Consider the following 25,234-nt stretch of genomic DNA (forward strand, 5'->3'; position numbering starts at 1 on the left):
AACACGTACAAACAAGCTGGATGAACTCAGCAGGTCGGGCAGCATCCGTTGAAAGGAGCAGTCAGCGTTTCGGGCCGAGACTCTTTGTCAGGACTAAAGAAGGAGGGGGCAGGGGCCCTATAAAGAAGGTGGGGGGAGGGGGAAGGTGCAGGTGAAAAACCAATCAGAAGAAAGATCAAGGGGTGGCGGAGGGGAAGCAGGGAGGGGATAGGCAGGAGAGGTGAAGAAGGAATGTAAGGGGAAAGCACCGTGGGTATTAGAAGAAGGCAGAATCATGAGAGAGGTGATAGGCAGCTAGAAGAGGAGGCAGAGTGAAAGTGTGATGGGGAAGAGAGACGGAGGGAGTTACCAGAAGTTGGAGAATTTGATGTTCATACCAAGGGGCTGAAGACTACCCAGACGGTATATGAGGAGTTGCTCCTCCAACCTGAGTTTGGCCTCATCATGGCAGTAGAGGAGGCCATGTATGGACATATCCAAATGGAAATGTGAAGGAGAGTTGAAGTGGGTGGCAACCGGGAGATCCTGTCTGTTGTGGCAGACGAAGGTGCTCGACGAAGTGGTCCCCCAGTCTGCGTCGGGTCTCACCGATGTAGAGGAGGCCGCACCAGATGCAACAGATTACCCCAACAGACTCACAAGTAAGGTGTTGCCTCACCTGGAAGGACTGTTTGGGGCCCTGAATGGTGGTAAGGGAGGAGGTGTAGGGACAGGTGTAGCACTTATGCTTGCAGGGATAAGTACCAGGTGGGAGATCTGTGGGGAGGGACGTGTGGACCAGACAGTCGCGGAGGGAACGATCCCTGCGAAAAGCAGAGAGGGGTAGAGAGGGAAAGATGTGCTTAGCAGTGGGGTCCTGTTGAAGGTGGCGGAAGTTGCGGAGGATAATATGCTTGATCCAGAGGCTTGGTGGGGTGGTAGGTGAGGACAAGGGGAACACAGTCCATGTTGTGACGGGAGGATGGGGTGAGGGCCGAAGTGCGGGAAATGGAGGAGATGCGGGTGAGAGCATCATTGATGACAGCAGAAGGGAAACTAATCTCCCCTCCATTCCTCTGATCCCTCATCCTCTCCTCAGCCCGCTCTCCCTGAACATCCCAACACACCCTCTCCCTCCTGAGACCTCCCACTCTTTACCCTCCTCTGACCCCAGCCCCAACCCTTGCCACTTCTTCACCATCCCCTCTGACCTTCCCCTCTCTGAGGCAGAGTGTTCTGTGCTTAGCAAGGGCCTCACTTTTGTCCCCCTCTGTCCACATCTCAGTGAGTTCCGTGCCCGGTATGACGCTGAACTCTTCTTCCGTCGCCTACATCTCTGAGCCTACTACTTTAACAAGGATTCCCCTCCCCCTATTGATGACCCCTTCTCCCGTCTTCAACCCTCCTCCTCCTGGACACCCCACTGGGCCTTCTACCTGCACTCGATCTTTTCATCTCCAACTGTCGCTGAGACATCAACCGTCTCAACTTCACTCCTCTTTCCTGTTCCAACCTCACTCCCTCTGAACGCACTGCCCTCCACTCTCTCCGCGCTAATCCTAACCTCACCATCAAACCCACAGACAAAGGTGGTGCCGTAGTGGTCTGGCGGACGGACCTCTACCTCACTGAGGCCAAACGGCAGCTCTCTGACACCTCCTCTTACTTACCCCGGAACAGGACCCCACCAAAAAAATCAAACCATTGTCTTCCATACCATCACTGCCCTTATCAACTCTGGAGACCTTCCATCCTCAGCCAAAAAACTCATAATTCCCACACACTGCACTGCTTAGTTTTACCTCCTCCCCAAGATCCACAAGCCTGACTGTCCTGGTAGGCCTATAGTTTCAGCCTGCTCCTGCCCCACCGAACATTAATCTGCCTACCTGGACTCCATTTTGTCACCCATAGTTCAGTCCCTCCCCACCCACATCCGGGATACATCCCATGCCCTCCACTTCTTCAATAACTTCCAGTTCCCCGGTCCCGACCACTTCATTTTCACCATGGATGTCCAATCCTTATACACTTCAATTCCCCATCAAGAAGGCCTCAAAGCCCTCCACTACTTTCTTGACAATAGACCTCACCAGTTCCCCAACACCACCACACTCCTCAGGTTGGCGGAACTGGTACTCACACTTAATAACTTCTCTTTTGGCTCTTCTCACTTTCTTCAGACCAAGGGTGTAGCTATGGGCACTCGCATGGGCCCCAGCTATGCCTGCCTCTTCGTGGGTAATGTGGAACAGTCTATGCTCCAAATCTATACTGGTACTGCTCCCCAACCTGTCCTTCGCTACATTGACGACTACATTGGTGCTGCTGCCTGCACCCATGCTGAGGTTGTCAATTTCATCGACTTTGCCTCTAACTTTCACCCAGCCCTCAAATTCACTTGGCCAATCTCAGACACTTCTCTCCCTTTTCTCGATCTTTCGGTCTCCATCTCTGGAGACAGACTGTCCACTGACATCTTCTATAAACCCACTGACTCCCATAACTACCTTGATTATACCTCTTCCCACCCTGCCAAATGTAAAAATGCTATTCCCTATTCCCAGTTCCTCACCTGGAAGGACTGTTTGAGGCCATGAATGGTGGTAAGAGAGGAGGTGTAGGAACAGGTGTAGCACTTACGCTTGCAGGGATAAGTACCAGGTGGGAGATTTTTCACCTGCACCTTCCCCCTTCCCCCACCTTCTTTATAGGGCCCCTGTCCCCTCCTCCTTCAGTCCTGATGAAGGGTCTCGGCCTGAAACGTTGACTGCTCCTTCCAACGGATGCTGCCCGACCTGCTGATTTACTAGGATTTTGCCTGGATTGAGAGCATGCCTTATGAGAATAGGTTGCGTGAACTTGACCTTTTCTCCTTGGAGCGATGGAGGATATAGAGTTATATAAGATGAGGAGGTGTATTGATTGTGTGGCTTTTTCCTGGTGCTGAAATGGCTAACACGAGGTGACCTAGTTTTAAGGTGCATAGAGAATGATGGGTGTGCGGAATGCACTGCCAGCTAAGGTGGTAAGGGTGGATACAGTGAGGTCTTTTTAAGAGGCGCTTGGATAGGTACATGGAGCTTAGAAAAACAGGGCTATGCAGTAGGGAAATTCTAGGCAGCTTCTAGACTAGGTTACACGGTTGGCACAACATTGTGGGCCGAAGGGCCTATAGATTTATGTACATTTATGTAGATTTATGTGTTTCTAACTGGTACCAGTGGCTGGACTGGGGTTGTTTCTATCAGGTCTTACGCTCTTCGCTTAGGTGAAACAGAGTGTAAAGAATTTCAAGATTGTACTACAAATATTTTATCAGGAGTACTTCTCTGGAAGTAATTTTATAATAATGCCATACATCTTTTCCAACCCTGGCATTGAAGTTGACCACAACGATCAGTTCATCTCCCTCTGGATTCAGGCTGGGTTTTATTCCAAATCAGAGTGGGATTTGATAGATAGATAGATAGATAGATAGATAGATACTTTATTCATCCCCATGGGGAAATTCAACATTTTTTGAAATGTCCTTGTCTTTATCTATTACTTCTATGGTTTAATTAAATGCAGTTCTGAAAGTCATTGTAAGTTGTTCATTGGAGTGAGCCTTCAGTGCTTAATAGACCTCTTATTTTACTTCTATATTTGAGGTTCAGAATTTTCTGTTTCATGACTCTAGGGTTCACCTAATCATAGTGTTATAGGGAGAGGCTAGACTGGTTAGGTCTTTATTCCCTGAAACGTAGAAGAATGAGGAGTGACCTTATAGAAATTTTAGAGAGGCAGAGAAAGGGTGGTTCTTAACAGTCTTTTCTCCATATTTATTTATGAAGATGCAGCATGGAATAGGCCTTCTGGCCTTTCAAGCCTCGCTGTACAGCAATCCCCCAGTTTAATCCTAGCTTCATCATTGGACAATTTTCAATGACCCATTAACCTACTAACTGGTACGTCTTTGGAGTGTGAGAGGAACCTGGAGGAAATTCATGGGGAGAATGTACAAACTCCATACAGGAGCAGAGGGAATTGAACCTAGGTCACCTCTACTGTAGAGTGCTGTGCTAACCACTACGCTACTGTGCTTTGGAGTCCAAAACAATGGGAGGTGGATCTAGGGTGAGAGGGAAAGATTTAAAAGGGACCTGAGGGGCAACTTTTTAACACAGGGAACATGTGGAAGAGCTGCCAGTAGATGTGGTTGAGGCAGCTATATTAGTATTATTTAAGATGCACTTGGATATTTACATTGAGAGGTGGGTTTTAGAGGGATATGGGCCAAATGCAGGACAAAGGGACTAGCTGGGTGGACACTATGGATGCATAGGGTCTTTGGGACAAAGGCCTTGTATTCGTGTTGTATTACTCTATGATTCTAAATTTACACCACATTATCCAATTTACACCACCTAGCCATAATCAATACTGTTCAGAGATTGTCTGCCTGGCATCAGTGGGGGCATAACCAGGACATGATATATACCAACTGCTCATAGGACCATCCACCACTTGCTCCCATGGCTTCATGTGACCCTGATTGGAAGGGCCAGGCAGGTGCTACACCTTTGGTGAAGATGTATTTCCACCCTGCCACCCATATCAAAAGATGCTCTTTACAATACTGATTTTGAGTAAAGGGATCAGTTTCTTTCATTTTATACAGAACTAATAAAATAAAGTTTATTCACTTTATGTTATTTAATTGGAGGAGCCATGCTTCGTCTTGCTGAATACCAAAAAACGCTTGTAAACTTAGCTATTTGGAACTTGCTGAGAGGAGATATCAGTATGGATGAGTATTTTCATTAGATTTTCTTCCAATGCTTTCCCCTCTTGATGTGATACTATCTTCTTGGCCCTATTTTGGTAGAGTTCTCCATGGCTTAATTATGCATAATGTGGAATAATGTTTGTGCAAGTTCCACAAACATCTGTATTGTGCTAGTTTGTTAGGAAGATTAGATTGTTTAGGCAGAAATCCAAATGAGCTGTAGATGAAATAATGCCAAATAATGGTTCATATTAAATAACCATTGGTTTCTGAAAGAGAAATGAACTACCAATTCATAGTGGTGCAAACCTTTGGGCCACATCTCACAAAGCTTCATATCTTATCAGAAAAATTAAAATTGATGTATTCTTGGTTAGGGTTTATGCATTGTGCTTTTTGTTACAATATTTCTTGGAAGCAATAAGCTGAAATACTACCTAGCAATATGTAGTTCTTGAATTTGCCAATGGGTTTCTTTAAAAGTTATCTGTATTAAGTGATTTTTCTTTATTTTTAAGGTTCACAATATTTTGGCTGAAATGGTAATGGGAGGAATGGTTTTGGAGACCAATATGAATGAAATTGTTACTCAGATTGATGCTCAGACCAAAATGGAAAAATCTGAGGTAGGAATTATACACCTTGTAGGAAATACTATTTTAACTTGCATGATTATGGATTCTGCATGCTTCCTGTGCCTTCTATCATATTTTATTCTTTAATAGCAGCAGCTAACTTGCTTGCAATGCTAAGGAAAGCTATTAGCAAATAACCTGGGTAGCTTGATGCTTTATAACAGCCTTTGATAAGCTTGAACATCATTCTGCCATGTCCACAACTATCAGTCATGGAATTTTAGATGAGCAAGTTTTGCTGAGATTTGCATGAAAGAATTTGCATGTGCATTAACCTGAAATATTTAAACTCTTCCAAATGAACATTTATAAATCCACAGATTTAATGTGATGCTTTCTTAAAAACTAAGTGTATAATACTTAATGCTCTCACATTAAAAACATCTCATTTGACCTGCATATTGTGCCTATTATTTGGTGTCAAGCAGTGTAAAAATTTAAAAATCAGCTATGTCATTAGTCTGAACCATCATTCAGCAACCCTTGCCAAAAGTCTGTGTGTGTGTATATATTTTAATATCTCCACTTGTGTAATTGCACTTTTATGCATACTGTAATCTAGTAGCCTCTTAACATTCATTGCCAAGTCCATTGTGAAGATTTTGTAGTAACTCATTTTTACTATAGGTATATATACTTCTTCGCACAAATAATTCCATTTCTTAAATTTCAAAATGGGTTGCTTGAATTTTGATGGAGACGTGATGTTGATAGTACAGTATATTGCTAACTAGTTCCAGTATTTATTTCAAAATGCATTTTTCCTATTTCCCTGCTAACTCAAAATTACAGAGGGTTGAGTGAAATATGGCATTCGTTTTCCAATTTCCAAGCTATTTTCCCCCATATAAATGTAACTAAATTGCAATACAAAAAAAATTGGATTTGAAGTTGGTGAACCTGGGCTTACTCTCTTCAGAATAAAGGGGGCTGATGGGGAGATTTGATAGAGGTGTAAAAGATTAAGCTAACAAAGAAAACCTATTTGACATTAGCTGATTGCACATAGCGCAGGGAACACAGATTTAAAGTTTGAAGTGGAGGATAGACCACAAGAAGAACTTTGTTATTCAGTGGAGCTAATATGGAATTTGTTACCCACGAGGTTGGTCAAAATGGGAATGGTCAGTGATTTCAAAAGGAATATTCATCTTTCCTCATGAAATTAGATAGCTTGCAGAGGAATTTCTCTCTGTGGAGTTTAAATTTTTGGATTCTTTACAGCAGTGAGTTGCTAAGGTATTAGCTGGAGATTCTTGGATTATAAGAGAATAGAGGGTTGTACAGTTCAAGCCAGGAAATAATGTTGTGGGTGGTCGTGCTCTAAGAGATCAGATAGGTCATGATAAAGCATCCTTTTGTAATGTTGCTTTGAATCTACTATGCCAGACACTCCAAAAAAACTATTACAGTTAAACTAATAGTCTTTCAAACTCTCCACTTTTATAGTCAATTTATACTATTCAAATATTGCTGGTATTCCTGTCTAACCCAGTGGTTTTATAAATTCCTCATAGTACAGATGGGGTAGATTTTAACTTTCTGTTGTTTGAACAATTAAAAACTGCTGGAAAAAATGTATGGTTTTGTAAGCAATGCAAAGTCACACTTGCCAGATTACCAACCAAGGTGTTGATGATAAAATCTACATGCTTAATTTCCTTGTGATTTTTACTACAACCTTTAGCTCCCAAAATAACGTGAGCATCCTTGGATGAGGTTTGACATTAATTTCGTATCCAGTTATAGTTTTTCTGCTGCTTTGATTGGTGAATTGGAGCTTCAATACTGTCTGATTTGGTTGACAGGAGGCATCTACGGTGGCCTATCATTTAACCATTGATGGTGCCAGGTTGTGAAAGAATGTCTGATTGCCAGAGCTAAAACTGTTCACTATTTCCTAGAATATCTATGTTGTAAATTTATTTGCTTTAGTTAATGATGGGCAAGTTATTCTACACCAGAACAAAATCTCTGTTTTAATAACATCACTGTTCACGGATCAGTATTCCAATAGCACCATCTGAGGCTTTTTTCTAAAGAGAGGCTGAGAGGTGATCTGAATAAAATTCTCAGTGCACTATAGATCATTTGAAGCAAATCTAAAACAAGGTGTCTAGCTACTGGTAAATCCAATAAAGAAATTAGAAGAACATATCTTGACACAATAACTAATTAAAATGTGGAGCAGTTGAAATGATTTACTGTACGTGTTTCCTCTTAAATGGAAGCTAGATAAACATGAGGGAGAAAGATACCCACACCTTTCCACTTGATAATCAACATTGACTTCCCTTTTAAAATTCATATCCTTTTCAAAATAGTCTGGAACCTTGCCCATCAATAATCTTAGACTCCCATCCTTTTTAAAAAAAAAAGTGTGCTCTTCCAATTAATTCCTTTGATCATCCTGCAATTTAATTGCTTCAATATTGCCAGCTGCATTTTCAGTAATGAAGGATTGTGTGTCTGAAATACTCATCATAAGCCTTTCTACCCTGCTTGTGTTTCTTTCTTTAAGATGTTCCCTAAAACCTATCACTTTGACAAAGCTTCTAGTCAACGGCCCTAATAGTCACAAATTAGATTGAAATGTTTGTTGCAAAACATTCTAGTCAGGTCCCTTGGACATCTGAAATGCTAAAGTTGTTGAGCAGATAAGGTAGGTGGTGTTTGATGGCTAGAGACCAGTATGACCATTATCTTGGGAAAGAATAAAGAGTTGACGTTTCGGGCTGAGAGCTTTGATCAAGACTGCGCCCGAAATGTTGACTCTTTATTCCTTTCCATTGTTGCTGCCTGACACCTGCTGAGGTCCTCCTGCATTTTGTGTGTTACTCTGGATTTCCAGCCATGGGCACTTGCATGGGTCCTGGCTATGCCTGCCTGTTTGTCGGCTATGTGGAACGGTCTACATTCCAAGCCTACACTGGTGACCAACCCGCACTTTTCCTACCCTACATCAACAACTGCATTGGTGCTACTTCCTGCACTTGTGCTGAACTCGTCAACTTCATCCACTTTGCCTCATCTTCCATTCTGCCCTTAAATTCACCTGGTCTATATCTGACAACTCCCTTCCTTTTCTCAATCTCACTATCCCTATCTCCAGAGACAGCTTATCCACTGATATATGTTACAAACCCACGGACTCTCACAGCTAGCTTGACTATACCTCATTCCACCCTGCTACTTGTAAAAACACCACTCCCTTTTCACAATTACTCCATCTCCGCTGCATCTGCTCTCAGGATAAGGCTTTTCATTTTAGGATAAAGGAGATGTCCTCCTTTTTCAAAGAAAGGAGTTTCCCTTCCTCCACCATCAACACTGTCCTCAACTGCTCCTCTTCCATTTATGCACATCTGCTCTTACCCATCCTCCTGCCACCCTCCCAGGGAGAGGTTTCTCTTGTCCTCGCCCACCACCCCACCACATAATTTCTACGAAACTTTTGCTACCTCCAACGGGATCCCACCACCAAGCACATCTTTCCCTCCACCCACCTCACTTTCTGCAGGGACTCCCTTGTTTATTTGTCCCTCCCCACTGATCTCCCTCCTGGCAGCTATCCTTGCAAATGGAACAAGTGCTACACCTGCCCTTACACCACCTCCCTCACTAACATTCAGGGACCTAAACAGTAATGAGACCCCGACGTAGATTGGCAGTCTGCTTCGCCGAGCATCGACAGTCCATCTGTCAGAACTAGCATTTTAATTCCATTTCCCATTCCATTCCACTGCCGTGATGAGGCCACACTTAGGTTGGAGGAACAACACCTTATATTCTGTTTGAGTAGCCTCCAACTTCCTCCTACATTTTGTGTGTGTTGCTCCGATTTCCAACATCTGCAAATTTTCTCTTGTCTGTACTAGAAATGGAACTCCTGTGCTTGAGCACTGAGTACTCAGCATGAAGCCTTTAAGTATAGAGTTTTCATGAAGAAATGTGGCAGGCAATAATTGGCAGTCTTTTTCAGTCCCTTCAATCTGAAAATATAACTTCAGACTTCTTTGCTACCTTGTGATCAAAGAGCTATTATGTTTTGCACAGTGCTAACAGGATGAAAAAGTCTGCCAATGATGTAGATCGAGTACTGAGGACGAAATCCATCTTCTGGCACTAGTTGGAGTCATAGAAAACTATAGCATTGAAACAGGTTCTTTGGTACATCTGTTCCATGCCGAACCATTGAAACTGCCTAGTCCCATCAACTTGTTTCCAGACATGGCCTTCCCATCCATGTATCTATCCAAACTTCTTTTAAACGCTGGAATCAAAATCGCATCCACCACTTGCACTGACACCTCGTTCCATGCACAACACCCTCTGATTGAGGTACTTCCCCTCATGTTTCCTGTAAACATTTCACCTTTCACCCTTAACCCATGATCTCTAGTTGAAGCCTCACTGAACCTCAGTGGAAAAAGCCTGCTTGCATTTACCCTGTCTCTACCCTGGATTCTTTTTTTGGGTTCTAGGCATTGTTGACAAGACCGGTAATTATTTCCCATTTACCTTGCAATTACTAGGCTATTTTAAAGAGCACCTAAGGGTCAACCACTTTGAAATCAATAGAACAAAATTTAAGATAATTACACAATATGCAGGTGCAAATAGCAACCATATATTTAGTAATACTGAGGGAAAACTAATTTCCATGTGCATGTTTAGATATTTCTTTCAGGACGGTGGGAAATAAATTTTTGGTTTGTGTGGTGTTGTACTACAGTGCATTTTGCAATGTTCCAGATGACAATCTGAACTTCTTTAGAACTTTTATAATGCTGAAGGGGAACTTTTAGGCCCTTGTGTGTATGGTTCTTTCTTAGAGCAACTGGAATAATTGCACCACCCTGGCTTTTTTCCTATGGTTTCTAACTGTGTGGTTTTCCATCCTCTTTGAATAATGCCTGTCTCCTGTTGCTTATTCATCAAACAGTAGAAATAGTTCAATGTCATTCACTGAAATTTTCAGATATTAGATCTGTATTCTTGTTTTGGTTCAGTGCATATAGTTTGTGTTTTTTGTGTCTCCTGCAAGTTTTGGTTTTCCATGTCTGATATCATTTCACTGAATACAGTGGATCTGGTTAATTGGGCCATCAGTTAATTGGGGCGGCCACTTATTTGGGACAAAACATGAAGAACAAAAGCTAATTGAGAAAATATTTGGGATTACCTTCGTTTGTTTGGGGCAGGAGACTTGCCAAGTAGTTTCTAACTGGTGTCAGTTGGTGCAGTTGTGTTACTGTTAGATACTACACCATGCTTAGAGCGAACTGTTTTTAAATAGCACAGTTGCGTGTGCTTGTTATCCATTTGAGCCAATAGACACGATTCAAAAAGCAATACAGGCCCTACAGTTTGTCATTGATAGTTAGTAAGGAGTATGCAGTCAGACAATTCGGAACTGTTTTGCTCACTGTGGTTTTAAGCATTCAGTCTTGGAGGTGCCGGAAATGGCCAGGAGTGTAAATAAAACGATTTCAACAAGTTAGGATCTACTAAGAAGTTGAAGGTATTGACAATCATCCTGAATGTCACCATAAAATGAAGATTATCCTTTATTGCACTTGGTGTCTGTGCTGATTTTGTTCATTTACAGTCAATTAAAAGAATACAGCAGCGTACACTGGATGAATTCCTCAGCCAATAACTATTAGAAACTAATACAATTTGTTCTGTGTTTCATTTAAATGCATAATTTATTACACAATTAAACAGTAGTTTGACTTTTTTTTTAATGCCTTTTATTTATTTCCATGAAACTTTGGCTAATTGGGGCAGCTGCTTAAATGGGCCAAAATGTAATGATTCCAATATGTCCCAATTGTATGCAATGAGGCTCATGTCAGTGTCCTTAATGTAGAATAGCACACCACTCCTTGTACAGCTCTGTACTGTGACCACTCTAAAATGTTTACTACATTTTACATACTTATTACTATATTTTTAAAGTGTAAAACCAAAATTTGAAGAAACAGTGTCAATCTACTTGTAGATCTGTATAGTTATTAGACTCAACCTCCAGTAATCTAGTATTTGATTTGTTATCTAACCTTGATGTTTGGGCATCTGGCTCACTGGGGCCCTGTTTCCCACACTTCCTTTATATGGTTCATGGGAACACTTTATTATACTACAGTGTAACACCATTTTTTAACAGATAAAGGTGAATTAAATGTGTTTTAATGGGAATAATATCCAGTTGTCTAGAAAATCTGCAAACCCAGCACCACTGAAATCCTGATAGTGCTAAATTATCAGTTTTTCACTGTTTATAATTGAGTATAGCAAACTGTCCTTGGTTATAAGAACTGGGAAAAGATGGGGCATTTTGAAGTTGGAATTGAACTACGTCATTGGAATGAAGTGTGAATGAAGTGTTCTTTTTCCTATGCAATTCATATTATAGTGAGCTGATTTTTGATTCTGGCACTTGGTGTCAGTAGTGGGCAACCTATTCTGAAGTATATTGGACCCTGCATATTTAAACCAGTATTGACTTTTTGCAGATTGGGATATTGAGTAAGAAACCTTTGGCTACGGAAAATATATTGCATTCAAAACATTAGAGAAGTGGTGTGCTGATACATTTATAAACTGTTAATCCTGCATTTCAATATAATTAAATTATATGGATTACAAAGTAGAAATTTTAACTGAGCCTTTGAGTTAATTGTTTCAATATCTGTTTTTCATATGGTTGAACAATATGTTCATTTCCCCATCACATCTGACAAAATTTTGTCTATCAAAGTTGTATCAAATATATGCAAACTTTTAAAAGAAAATTGTGCTTAACTCCTGCTGTAAAATGAATGCATCGTCTTTTGAATAATATTTTTATTTCTTAAATATAACTTTTATAAAAGTAATTATTCTCTATTTATTCAGGAAAAGGAGTTTAATAGTTGGATTGTAACTCTTTAATGTTTGTGAGTAACTGGGACTGAGCCTGAATGTAGTTTGTTGAGGATGCTCATTAGCAGAAACCTTGACTGAGTTTTCTTAGAATTTTATTATTGTGTTACTGAGAAATTACCATACTTTTGTTTTGACCATTATCCATTGATAACAACCAAAGATTTCAAGAGAAATCTGTTATGTATTCAGGCAACAATAAATATATGTGAGTTAGGCAAGGGTTTTAATAACAAATAACACGTTTATTAAACACTGAAAACAAACCCCCCAAAAGTAAACAAACACTAATGTAACCGGAAATCAGCTGCTGTGCGGCAGCTTAAACAGTTCTTAAAGCGATGCAGCTCAAACAGTTCTTAAAGCGATGTTGCAAAAACAGTTCTTTAAAGTGGTATTGCCAAAAGTTCAAAATGCTCAGTCCATTTAAAAGGAGAGACTTTTTAAGACGATTTAAATTCTCTTTCACGTCGGTTTTCTTCAGTCTCCAAAGTCGAACTCTTCCCATGAAGAATTTTATGAAATGTAACGGCTTAAAGGCACTGACCTTTCCTTTATCACACTGTCCTCAATCTTCTGCTATCCCGCAGAGATTAACACGAGAACAGTCAACGAAATCCTTCCGAATGAGGATCACACAAGGTCAAACCCGTTTCACCGTCGAAAATCGATTCTCCTCGATCTTTAACTCCCGAACTCCGATCTTCACTCTCCACTGATTCTTAACTAGCAGTATTGTAAAGAAACTGCTGGCAATGACCTTTTAAACTTTAGGCATTAGATAAAACTTCATCTTTCAACTAAACTGCGTCATCACATTAAATCACGCAGTGGCATGAAGTCAACATGGCAAATCCAGCCACGAACTGCCCCACCCCACAGTGAGGGGTCCTCCTCTTATACCCTGTAAAAAAAAAAAAACCTGTCACATGATCTCTACTGGCGGGAAAATGACGTCACTCCACCATCACAAACCATTACCTCAAGTCCAGTATAGCTTCAACCCCAGTCACGTGACAAGAGTACCACTGTCACGTGTCACGGGTACGTAACACCTCCCTCCAAAAAAAACATTTCTGGTCTGACAAGAACAAAAATTTTAACAATTACTTACAAGAAAAACGAATGTATAAATTTTATAACATACACAATATACAATACCATCACATAACATCTTACAACTCACAATACAGTAGGAGTGTTACAATTGGAAAAAAAACCACTCCATAAAATAAAAAAAAATTACATTGTACATTCAACATCGAGATAGACAATCAGCAACCACATTATCTTTACCTTTAATATGAGTTATCACAATATTGTACTCTTGTAACATCAAACTCCAATTTAATAATCTTCTGTTTTTGTTTTTCATCTTACTCAGAAAAACTAATGGATTATGATCAGTGTAAACAATAAGTGGTTTTTGAGTTGTACCAACATATACCTCAAAATATTCTAAAGCTAAAACAAGAGATAACAATTCTTTCTCTATTGTCGAATAGTTTCTTTGATGCTTATTAAATTTCTTAGAAAAGTAAGCTACTGGATGATCAACCTCATCACCCTCATTCCTTTGCATTAATACTGCTCCCGCAGCCTCATCACTAGCATCTACAGCTAATGAAAAAAGTTTTTCAAAGTCAGGTGCCTTAAGCACAGGTTGTTGACATATCATTGTTTTCAATTTTTCAAATGCTTCTTGACAAGGCACTGTCCACACAAACGTCACATTCTTCTGCAAAAGGTTAGTTAATGGAAGGGCAACATTAGCAAAATTCTTACAAAATTTTGGATAATATCCTACCATTCCCAAGAATCTTCTGAGAGTTTTTTTCCCCATTGGAGTGGGAATCTCTAAAATTGCCCGAACTTTTGCCTGAACAGGAGCTACCTTACCTTGACCCACAACATAACCAAGGTAAGTCACAGTGGCATGTCCAAATTCACTCTTAGCTAAATTAATAGTTGGAAGTTAGCTTTTGAAAGCCTTTCAAACAATTTCTCCACCGCAATAATGTGTGCTTCCCAAGTATCATTTCCTGTCACTAAATCATCAATATAAGCATCAGTATCTTTCAATCCCTGAATCACAGAGTTAATCCATCCTCTGGAAAGTACCTGGGGCATTCTTCATCCCAAATGGAAGAACATTATATTCATATAACCCAGATGGAGTTACAAATGCAGAAATCTCTCTACCTCTGTCTGTTAATGGAACACACCAATACCCTTTCAATAAATCAATCTTTGTAAGGAACTTTGCTTTTCCAATTTTATCTACACAATCATCTACTCTAGGAATTGGATATGCATCTGTTTTCGTTACAGCATTCACCTTCCTATAGTCCGTACAAAACCTAATACTACCATCTGGTTTTGGCACCATAACACATGGCGAACTCCAATTCGAGTTAGAATGTCTAATAATATCATTCTCTAACATGTATTCAAATTCTTTCTCAGCAAGTTCACATTTTTCAATGTTCATCCTATATGGATGTTGTTTGATAGGTTTGGCATCTCCAACATCTACATCATGTGAAGCTATAGTAGTCCTTCTCGGAACATCTGGAAACAAATCCTTATATTTAAAAATTAATTCTTTCATCTGTTGTTTCTGCTCTAGCTGTAAATGTGCTAATTTCTTATCAATATTTTCCAGAATGGTTGAATTTGGTAACCTAACAGAAACAATGTTGGATTTAGAATGAATGTCAGATGAATCATCTATCATGTTCCCAGTTACATCAAACTCATTCTCACTAACCACAACAGTCACAGTATCAGATTGTTTCCCAAAATATGGTTTAATCATATTTATATGGCAAAGTTGTGTTGACCTTCTACGATCTGGAGTTTTTATTACGTAATCCACATCATTGATTTTAAACACAATTTCATAAGGACCATGAAATCTAGCTTGTAAAGGATTTGTCTGCACTGGGAAAAGAACCAACACCTTATCTCCAGGCTTGAACATCCTCATCCTAGCTTCTTTATCATACCAAGTTTTCATTTTCTCCTGAGCCAACTTTAAATTTTCCTTGGCTAAGCTACAAGCTTTATGTAACCTGTCCTTAAATTTCAAAACATAGTCCAACAAATTAGTGTGTACTTCCTTACTAATCCACTGTTCCTTCAATAAAGCTAAAGGTACTCTAACTCTATGCCCAAACACAAGTTCAAATGGACTGAAACCTAAAAATTCCTGTACCGATTCCCTTACTGCAAATAAAAATAAGTTTATACCCTCATCCCAGTCACTTTCATTTTCCACACAATATGTCCTAATCATATTCTTGAGGGTAGGATGAAACCTCTCCAAGGCACCTTGTGATTCTGGATGGTATGCAGACGAAGTGATTTGCTTAGCTCCCAATTTATAAACTATCTGTTGAAACAATCCAGACATAAAATTACTGCCTTGATCAGTTTGTATTTCCTTAGGTAATCCAAAATAAGTAAAGAATTTTATAAGAGCCTTTGTCACAGTTTTAGCTTTTATATTCCTTAGTGGTACTGCCTCTGGAAACCTAGATGAAGTACACATGATAGTCAACAAATACTGATAACCAGTTTTTGTCTTTGGTAATGGACCAACACAATCTACAATAACTTTAGAAAACGGTTCACCAAATGCTGGAATAGGTTGTAATGGAGCTACTGGTGTAACTTGATTTGGTTTACCCACAATTTGACAAGTATGGCACGTTTTACAAAACATCGCCATATCTTTTCTTAGACCAGGCCAGTAAAAATGTTTTAAAATCTTGTCCACAGTTTTCCTTACCCCTTGATGTCCACCTAAAGGCACACTATGAGCTAAAGTCAAAATCTCATTTCGATAAACTTTAGGGACAACTACCTGGTAAACAACATTCCATTCCTCACTTGCAGGAATTGTAGGTGACCTCCACTTCCTCATCAACACTCCTTTTTCCAAGTAATATCCTACTGACACCTTCTTAATTTCACTATCTAGTAAAGCTTGTTCCCTTAATTTTATAATCTCAGGGTCTCTATTCTGCTCTGCTATCATCTCCTTCCGAGACAGAGATAAATCTTCATAGTCAGACTTACTCCCAGAATCTTGTTCAAACAACGAAGGTAAGAAAGTCTCTGACACATCCTCAAAACTCGAATCCTGAGTTGAACAGTCATGAGTAACAACCTCATTCTCCACATCAATCTTTTTAGCCATAGCTCTAGTCACAACACAGGAAGAACCTGTGTTAGAATTCATCCCTGGCTCCTCTGACTCCATTGTCAAATGCACTTCAGGAAAAACTTGTCTACCGGCCAAGTCATTACCTAACAATAAAGAAATACCCTTCACAGGTAAGCTATGCTGTAATCCTACTTTAACAAATCCTGTAACTAACCCTGACTTTAAATTTACTTTATGTAAATGTACAGGCATAAAATCACTCCCAACACCTCTTATGTAATTTACCTCACCAGTATCAGACTCCTCATTAAACTTCAATACACTGTCTAACATCAGTGATTGAGAAGCTCCAGTATCCCTAAGGATTTTTATTGGCACCAGAGTAGATCCTTCTTTCAAGGATACAAACCCTTCAGTTATAAAATGATCATATCCCTTTCTAACTTGGTCAGACTCTAACAAAGCCTCATTTGTGTTTACCAAACCCTGTAATTTTACAGGTGCTTCAGTATGTTGCACACAAGCATCTGGAACTGCTTCCTTCTCTTTCTTTTTCAATTTGAAACAGTTAGCTATTACATGGCCAGGCTTCTTACAATAGTTACAAATAAGACCAGACTGTCTTTCCTTCACAGGTTTTCCGTCCTCCTTACCTTTCTCATTAACCTCTGATTTAATTTCTGATTTACCTTGAGTCTCCATATTATTTTTCCTCTTAAAAATTCTGCCCTGAGGAAATTTATTCTTATGGATTAAAACATACTCATCAGCTAATCTAGCACAGTCCTGCAATTTATCAGTATCCCTCTCATTTAAGTAGGTCCTTACTTCAACAGGAATGCTTCTTTTAAATTCCTCCATTAAAATCAGCTCTTTCAATGTATCATAGTCCCCATTTACATTTTTAGAAGAAACCCATCTCTCAAAACACACAGCTTTATCGTAGGCAAATTCCACTTAAGTCTTTTCCACAGACTTCTTCAAACTTCTGAATCTTTCCCTATAAGCTTCTGGGACTAATTTGTACGCTTTGAGAATATGCATTTTTACAATATCATAACCTAATGCTTGCGCAGCAGTTAAAGCTGTGTAAACTTGTTGTGCTTTGCCTTTAATTACACTCTGTAACAACACTGACCATTTATCTCTCGGCCACTCTGACATCCGAGCAATAGTTTCAAAATGTTGAAAATATCTTTCCACTTCTGTTTCACTAAATGGAGGGACCAAGTTAATTTACTAGCAACAAACGGCTTTCTAGAACCAGAAGACTGATTCCCAGACCTTAATTCCTCCATTGCATAATCAAACTCCCTCTTTTTCTGTTCAGCTTCCAATTTACAACACTCCAATTCTGCTTTACTTTGTTCCAACTTCATTTGTTCAATTTGCAACTGCATCTCCATATTACTTATTGGAAACAATTCCAAAATCGATTCATCAAAATCACCCGAACCCACAAAGTGTGATGCGATTTTTCTCTGTATTACAGCCTTTGACGTAGTCGTCAAAATACCTTTAAGTTGCAATCTACTAGCTATCTCAGACACCTCAGTTTTTTTCGCCTTCGCTAACAACTCCGTGCCTGGCGAAGCCAGAAACTCATCAATATTCATCGTTGCCGAATACCACTCACAAGCCAATCAAACAAAAGAATCGAGTATTCCCCGTTTCCAAAACACCGATTCAAAAACTAACAAGCATATAAACTCAAACGATCCAATCCCGGACGAGCCCCCATAATTATGTTACGTATTCAGGCAACAATAAATATATGTGAGTTAGGCAAGGGTTTTAATAACAAATAACACGTTTATTAAACACTGAAAACAACCCCCCAAAAGTAAACAAACACTAACGTAACCGGAAATCAGCTGCTGTGCGGCAGCTTAAACAGTTCTTAAAGCGATGCAGCTCAAACAGTTCTTAAAGCGATGTTGCAAAAACAGTTCTTTAAAGTGGTATTGCCAAAAGTTCAAAATGCTCAATCCATTTAAAAGGAGAGACTTTTTAAGACGATTTAAATTCTCTTTCACATCGGTTTTCTTCAGTCTCCAAAGTCGAACTCTTCCCATGAAGAATTTTATGAAATGTAACGGCTTAAAGGCACTGACCTTTCCTTTATCACACTGTCCTCAATCTTCTGCTATCCCGCAGAGATTAACACGAGAATAGTCAACGAAATCCTTCCGAATGAGGATCACACAAGGTCGAACCCGTTTCACCGTCGAAAATCGATTCTCCTCGATCTTTAACTCCCGAACTCCGATCTTCACTCTCCATTGATTCTTAACTAGCAGTATTGTAAAGAAACTGCTGGCAGTGACCTTTTAAACTTTAGGCATTAGATAAAACTTCATCTTTCAACTAAACTGCGTCATCACATTAAATCACGCAGTGGCATGAAGTCCACATGGCAAATCCAGCCACGAACTGCCCCACCCCACAGTGAGGGGTCCTCCTCTTATACCCTGTAAAAAACCTGTCACATGATCTCTATTGGCGGGAAAATGACGTCACTCCACCATCACAAGACCATTACCTCAAGTCCAGTATAGCTTCAACCCCAGTCACATGACAAGAGTACCACTGTCACGTGTCACGGATACGTAACAAATCAAAAATCAACTGATACATCAGCAAAGTCCAAAGTCCATTGTGTATTCCTTAAACAAATGGGAGGTATACAACCCATTATTTAAAACATAGATCAATGCAGCATGGGGACATGCCTTTTCACCCTCAATGTTGTGCTGACTAATTAATCTTATAATTAAGTGCCTAATTCATAAGCCTATCTAAGATTCTCTTAAACAACTCTATTGTATTTACTACCACTACCACGACTGGCAGTGTATCCTGTGTCCCCACCAATATTTATGTGGGATGTAAACTTGCTCCACACATCTCCTTTGAATTTACCACCTGTCATCTGAAATGCATGCCGTCTAGTATTAGACATTTTGATCTTGGGTAAAAAGATGCCAGCTATCTGCTCTAATCTATGCTACTTATAACCTTATAAACTTCTGTCAGGTGTCCCATTGTCCCTCCACCACTCCAGAGTAAACAACCCAAGTTAGGACATGCCCTCTAAGACATGGAACATGCTGGTAAAACTCTTCTGCACCCTCTCCAAAGCCCAAATATCCTTCCTATGATGGGCAAACAGAAATGAATGCAATGCTCCAGATGTGGCCTAACCAGAGATTTTTTAAATATAAAGATATAATGTAATTTCCTGACTTTTGAACTCCGTGCCTCAGTAAAGGCAATAATGCCGCTGTTTCTTTACTGCCCTATTAACATGTGCAGCCACTTTCAGAAAGCTACAAACCTGGAATTCAAAATCCATTTGTATAACAACACTGTTCTTGTAGAGTATGTTCCTTTTTTTAAAAAAAGTGCTAAATGAGGAATGTTATGTATACATAGCAAGAACAACGACAGAGTATTAGGATGAAACATTTTTACTGAGTCATGTTAGCCATGGTATATGTGGGGCAACTTACAGTGCAGGGGCAACAAACCAGGCCTACCAAGATGAAAAACATGAAAATGCACGCCAAAGGAGAAAGCCTTCCACTCATAGGAGGCCCAACTGATGCATGTGCGATCAGTCAGCCATATACGTGCTTGCTACATTCTCACATTAAATCTGATGCAGTACAATTCAAGGAGCTACCAGCAACATCTCCACAAAATCTTCCAGCAGTATAAATGAATGAGTATCAGTGACGTCTCTCAGCTCCACCCCCCTCAGCATCAATTATATTCAATTGCCCTCATGAACAGGTAATGCTGTTTCTATACCCTACACCAAACACCTGAAATAGATATTTGGAGTTCCCCCACGGTAAGTGATTATCAACTAGAGAGAAATGATTCACAGTAGTTCTGAAAACCATGTTGAAAAGGTGCAGCATTCCCATGGGAAAACCCTAGCTTCTGTGTACTCAAAGTGGAGGAAGATTATCTACCTTGCTGTCAGGGCATCTATCCCAGAAGGACTGCAGTGATTACAGCACACCACTATCTTCTCAATGAGGGTTGGACAATAAGTGTTGGCCTTGCTAACAGCATTCACTTAACACTTAACTAAATTAAAAAGAATCATTATTGCCTATACTTCTGTCCAATGGGGCTCCATTATCAGTGCTATTGCTGTCTGTTAGTATATTTCTGCTTCTTTTGACAATTAGTCCATTAAGCTGCACCACGTCTAGCAATGAATGGAAAGAAAATTCAGTCGTCTTCATTTCAAAAGTAGTAAGCAATTATGCAGGAGGTTAAACTCCACAAAGCAAGTGTTCCAATACAACTGTACATGTTACTCTGCGGGCATATCAATGCAAACCATCTGAGGTAAACTTGGCAAAAAAAAGGCTGGAACAATAGAGAGTGGCTGCCTAGAAGCTGGAGTGAATCTCAGTTTAAAAATGGGCCTCTGAATATAGATGGCAAGTCTGGACAAGACAAACCTACTTGGTACAGAAATGGTCGAGAGAGCATTTGATAGAGGTGTACAAGATTGTGACTGGTTTGGATAGGGTAGAGACGGGGAGCTGTTCCTGTTAATGAGTGCTTCAAGGATCAGGGGTCACTGATTGAAAATCCTGGGCTAAAAGTATCAGGGTAATGTGGAGATATGTGTACTTTGATGATTACTTTGAACTTTGAAAAAACCTTTTGACTCGGGTAGTAGTTATGATCAGGAACTCAATACTGGCAGGGGTGGAAGGGATGGAATCAACCAGAGCTTCTGAGAGGGGATTGGAAATACTTTGTTGGGCTTTAGGAAAATGGAGCTTGTAAGATTCCTGTAGCTGGCAGTTAACACATCTTTGATGAACTAAGTAGCTTCCTTCTGTCCCTCAATAACACCATGATATTTTGAAGCCCACCAAATAGGTGAATTTTTGGACATTTCGGACCAGTGCATCCTACCCCCTCACAGAAGATATGGAGCTACACCTCCTGAAATTCATCTTACTTTTTATTGGTGACAATATTTCACAGCTTTAACAGTGGACTGGGACTGGGGAGCAAAAGTTATAAGAGATTGGAGAGGCTGGGACTGCTTTCCTTGGAGTAAAGTAGAATGGGGAAGGGTGATCTTGTAGAGACACGGTAGTATAGTGGTTAGCACAGGCTTTACAGTGCAGGCGACCTGGATTCAATTCCCGCTGCTGCCTGTAAGGAGTCGATACGTTCTCGCTGTGACTGCTTGGATTCCTCTGCATGCTCCGTTTCCTCCCACAGTCCATAGATGCGCTGGTTTGTAGGTTAACTGGTCATTGTAAATTGTTGTGTGATTAGGCCAAGATTAAACTGGGGAATTGCTGGGCAATGTTGATTGATGGGCTGGAATGGCCTATTCTGTGTTTTATCTCAATAAATTAAAAAAATATAATTTGGAATGGTGTTAAGAACTACAAGTTCATGCACACAAAATCCAGCAGAAAGGAGCCAGAATCATCTCCCAAATTGGCCATCCACCTATCCAGCGAATATTTCCTGCCCCATCCTTTCCCACAGCATTCTCAACCCCACTTTGTGTTTGCCCTGTTGCATTATGAATTAAATATAACAGTTTATGGTGAATCATAGCATCCTAACTCCAATCCTTTCAACCCAGAAGAGTACATGGACAGGTAAGAGGTAGACGATTTAGAGGAGATTTAAGTAAGTCTTTACCCCATCCAAAGAACAAGCTGAAATCTTGCCTGATGGGGTAATAGAGGCAGATACTCTCACAGCACTTTAACTATTCAGACAAGTAGTGGTTAATGAGATTAATTTAGATGCATACTTGATGGTGAGCACAAACACAATGGGCATAAGAGCTTGTTTCCATGTTGTATAACTCTATAATATCCAATAATATTGAGTCTTAGAAAGTAACATTACATTTTGACTTAATAGTGAAAACAATTACACATGGTTCCAGTACACATAATTAAGCTTGGCTTGCAGCTCAAATTTCGAAGCCAAGTACAAGACCTTAAGAATCTTATTTTTATTAATAATTTTTTTCAGTCTATCAGCAGCACCGGTAAAGCCAGAATTTATTGCCAATCTCTAATTGCCCTGAAGAAGATCATGTTGTGCTGTTGACTTAAAACATTGCATTTCTTCTGTTGAAATTACTCCCACAGTGCTTGTTGGTTAGAGATCTCCAGCATTCAGAATTAGTGACGGTGAAAGCATGGTGATTATATTCCCAAATCCAGATGATGTGGGACTTTAGGGAACTTGTTGGTCCAGTTTTCATGTGCCTGCCTTTGACATTCAATGGGCATTATCCTATTATCCATGCCATAGACGATTATACCATTGATAATAAATTCAACTGGACTAGTCAGATAAACGTGGCAGCTACAAGGGCAGGTCAGAGGCTGGCTACCCTGTTGAAAGTGACCTGGCTCCTAATGTCCAGTATCTGAGGCACAAGTCAGAAGAATGATGGAATTATTCTTCACTTGTCTGAATGGTTGAAACTCTAAAACCATATTCAATAAATTCAACACCATTCAGGACATAGCTGCCTGTTGGTTGACTTCCCATCTACAATTCAAAACATTAATTCCCTCTATCACTAAAACATAGTAACTGTGCATCTGGACTACTTGAATATACCACTCAAACACATGAACTACACCACTAAGAAGATTGAATGATGAAAACTGTGACACAGGTTACTTGGGAGAATGATAGGTAGTTCTCCTCACTGGAGATGGTCTTTGACTGGCTCTTTTATGGTACAAATGCTACTTATCACTTAACAGGTCAAAATGGAACCTCTTACTGGATGCAGGCAAAGACTGTTTCATTTGATGCGGAGTTGTGAATAGAATTGAATGAAGTGCAATAATCAACAAAATATTCTCACTTTCTACCTTGTGATGGAAGGCAGGCCGTTGATGACATAGCTGATGGTGGCTGAGCCTAAGACTCTGCAGAGGAAGCCCGAGGTCTGGGATGAATGAGTTCCAACAAGCACAATCATACTCCAGCAATTTGCTGTTTGCTCCAAATTCCAGAATCAGCCGTCTTCAGTCACAACCATCTTCTTTGCACAATATACAGTTCAAACCATGTATGAAAACTCAGTTTCTGTACTGATTTCCATTGGTTTTAATTGTGCCAAAGTTCCTTGATGCCACACATAATCATAGCTGCCTTGGTGTCAAGTGCACTTCCATCTCTCCTCTGGAATTCCTGCTTGTTGGTCCAATTTTGGACCAAAGTTGTGAGAAGGTTTGGAGTTTAGCAAACCTGACAAAATGCAAACTAGGCATTGGTGGCTGGTTATTGGTGAGTAAGTGCCACTTGACAGCATTGTATACAATGCCTTCATTCACTTTAACATTGATTGAGAGTTGCTGGTTGGGTAGTTAGCAACAATGGATTTATCCTGCTTAGTCTTAGTAATGCTCTGTGTAAATTGATCACTTTAATTTTATTCATGTGACTTTTGCAGAAATTGTTTATATGTGTACTTGCAACAATTTAGGATTTGCATACAGATGTATGTGAATGATTTAAAGCCCTGTGCTTTATAAGTGACATGATTAAAATGTTTTTAAGACTGTTAGCTTGACAGCAGTGCTTTGTAAAGTTCATTTTAGTGGCATTTGGCCTTCAACTCAGAGGGGAGTTCCTGTCTTAATGGTCAGAAATATACCACAGGTATGAATTATTATCATTCAATCAGTTTTTTTCATGGATTATACTATGTCATATCATCTTGTCTTGCAATCAATTATTTATTATGTCTAGGAGTTCATGATTTCCACTTGGTGACATTTACTGTTGAAATTATTACCTTTTGTTTTGTTTACTTTGACATTCACACAGCGAGTTTACCATTAGAAAAAAACATGAGATTATAAAAATGAGTAGAAGTAGGTCATCATACTCCTCGATCCTGCTTCACTAGATAGCTGAACTACTGTCTTGATTCTGTTTTCTTGCATTATCCCTATTTGTAATACACACATCCTGCTTTTGGGGAGTTGCAAGGTTGAGGACTGTCCTTTTGATGCTTACCATAGAGTTGAAATCACCTGTCAGTTCAAATTGATTGGAACACTTGGACATAGTTTGTCCCTGTAGGAATATTGCTGTTCTTCCTATAAGCCAACTGTAAGTGGTGGGCTATTGAAATTACATATCAGTGTAATTGATTTGGGGTGGAAATCAACCATTTTAAATTATCAAGGTTTAACTATTAAAGAGAATTACAAAATTGTAATTTGAAATCTGGCATGTTACCACTGCTATACTTACTTGCATTCTCATACAAATCATCTTGTGTTCTGTATGCATGTTAGGATATTCCTAGGTGACTTGTTCAACTACTGCATACTGATGAGCATTCAAAATGTAAAATTTCTTATCAGATGTTAATGGGAGATAAATTGTAAGAGATTTCAGGTTCTCTCTGCTGAACGGGGTTAGTAGATATTCCTGAGCAATCACCAATGATTATTGTTAATGTGTCATACAGACCAGAAACATTCCAGGTTTGATCATCAGGGATTGGTTCTCTTATTTGACTTGTTTCCTTCTCTCGCAATTGACTTTGTTTTTCCTGAGTTGAATGAGAAAGAATATGGAATTTTGCATTCCTGGTTGCAGTTTAGTGACTCAGCTCAAATGTTCGTGTGAACATCAGGAAAACAAAATTGAACTTTGCTGTAATTTGTTTCATAATGTATGGCCAACTGTTGCTTTCTGTTTCAC

At 39.8% G+C, this 25,234-nt stretch overlaps 1 protein-coding gene across 4 annotated transcripts in view; it reads left to right on the plus strand.

Annotated features, from left to right (window-relative positions):
* LOC140740030 (AP-3 complex subunit sigma-1) overlaps window positions 1-25,234 on the plus strand; it is a 104,152-nt gene that overhangs the window by 70,912 nt on the left and 8,006 nt on the right. For 2 of the 4 annotated variants that reach the window (XM_073068843.1, XM_073068860.1), the window contains exon 5: window positions 5,269-5,376. The exons of 1 other annotated variant lie outside the window; for it this stretch is intronic. In XM_073068843.1, coding sequence (XP_072924944.1) covers window positions 5,269-5,376 — 108 coding nt within the window. Of the gene's footprint in view, window positions 1-5,268; window positions 5,377-24,107; window positions 24,180-25,234 lie in introns of those variants that run through there. One more of the 4 variants, XM_073068852.1, reaches the window with a different exon arrangement.

Source organism: Hemitrygon akajei, chromosome 2 (assembly GCF_048418815.1).
Source record: "Hemitrygon akajei chromosome 2, sHemAka1.3, whole genome shotgun sequence".
Taxonomy (NCBI): domain Eukaryota; kingdom Metazoa; phylum Chordata; class Chondrichthyes; order Myliobatiformes; family Dasyatidae; genus Hemitrygon; species Hemitrygon akajei.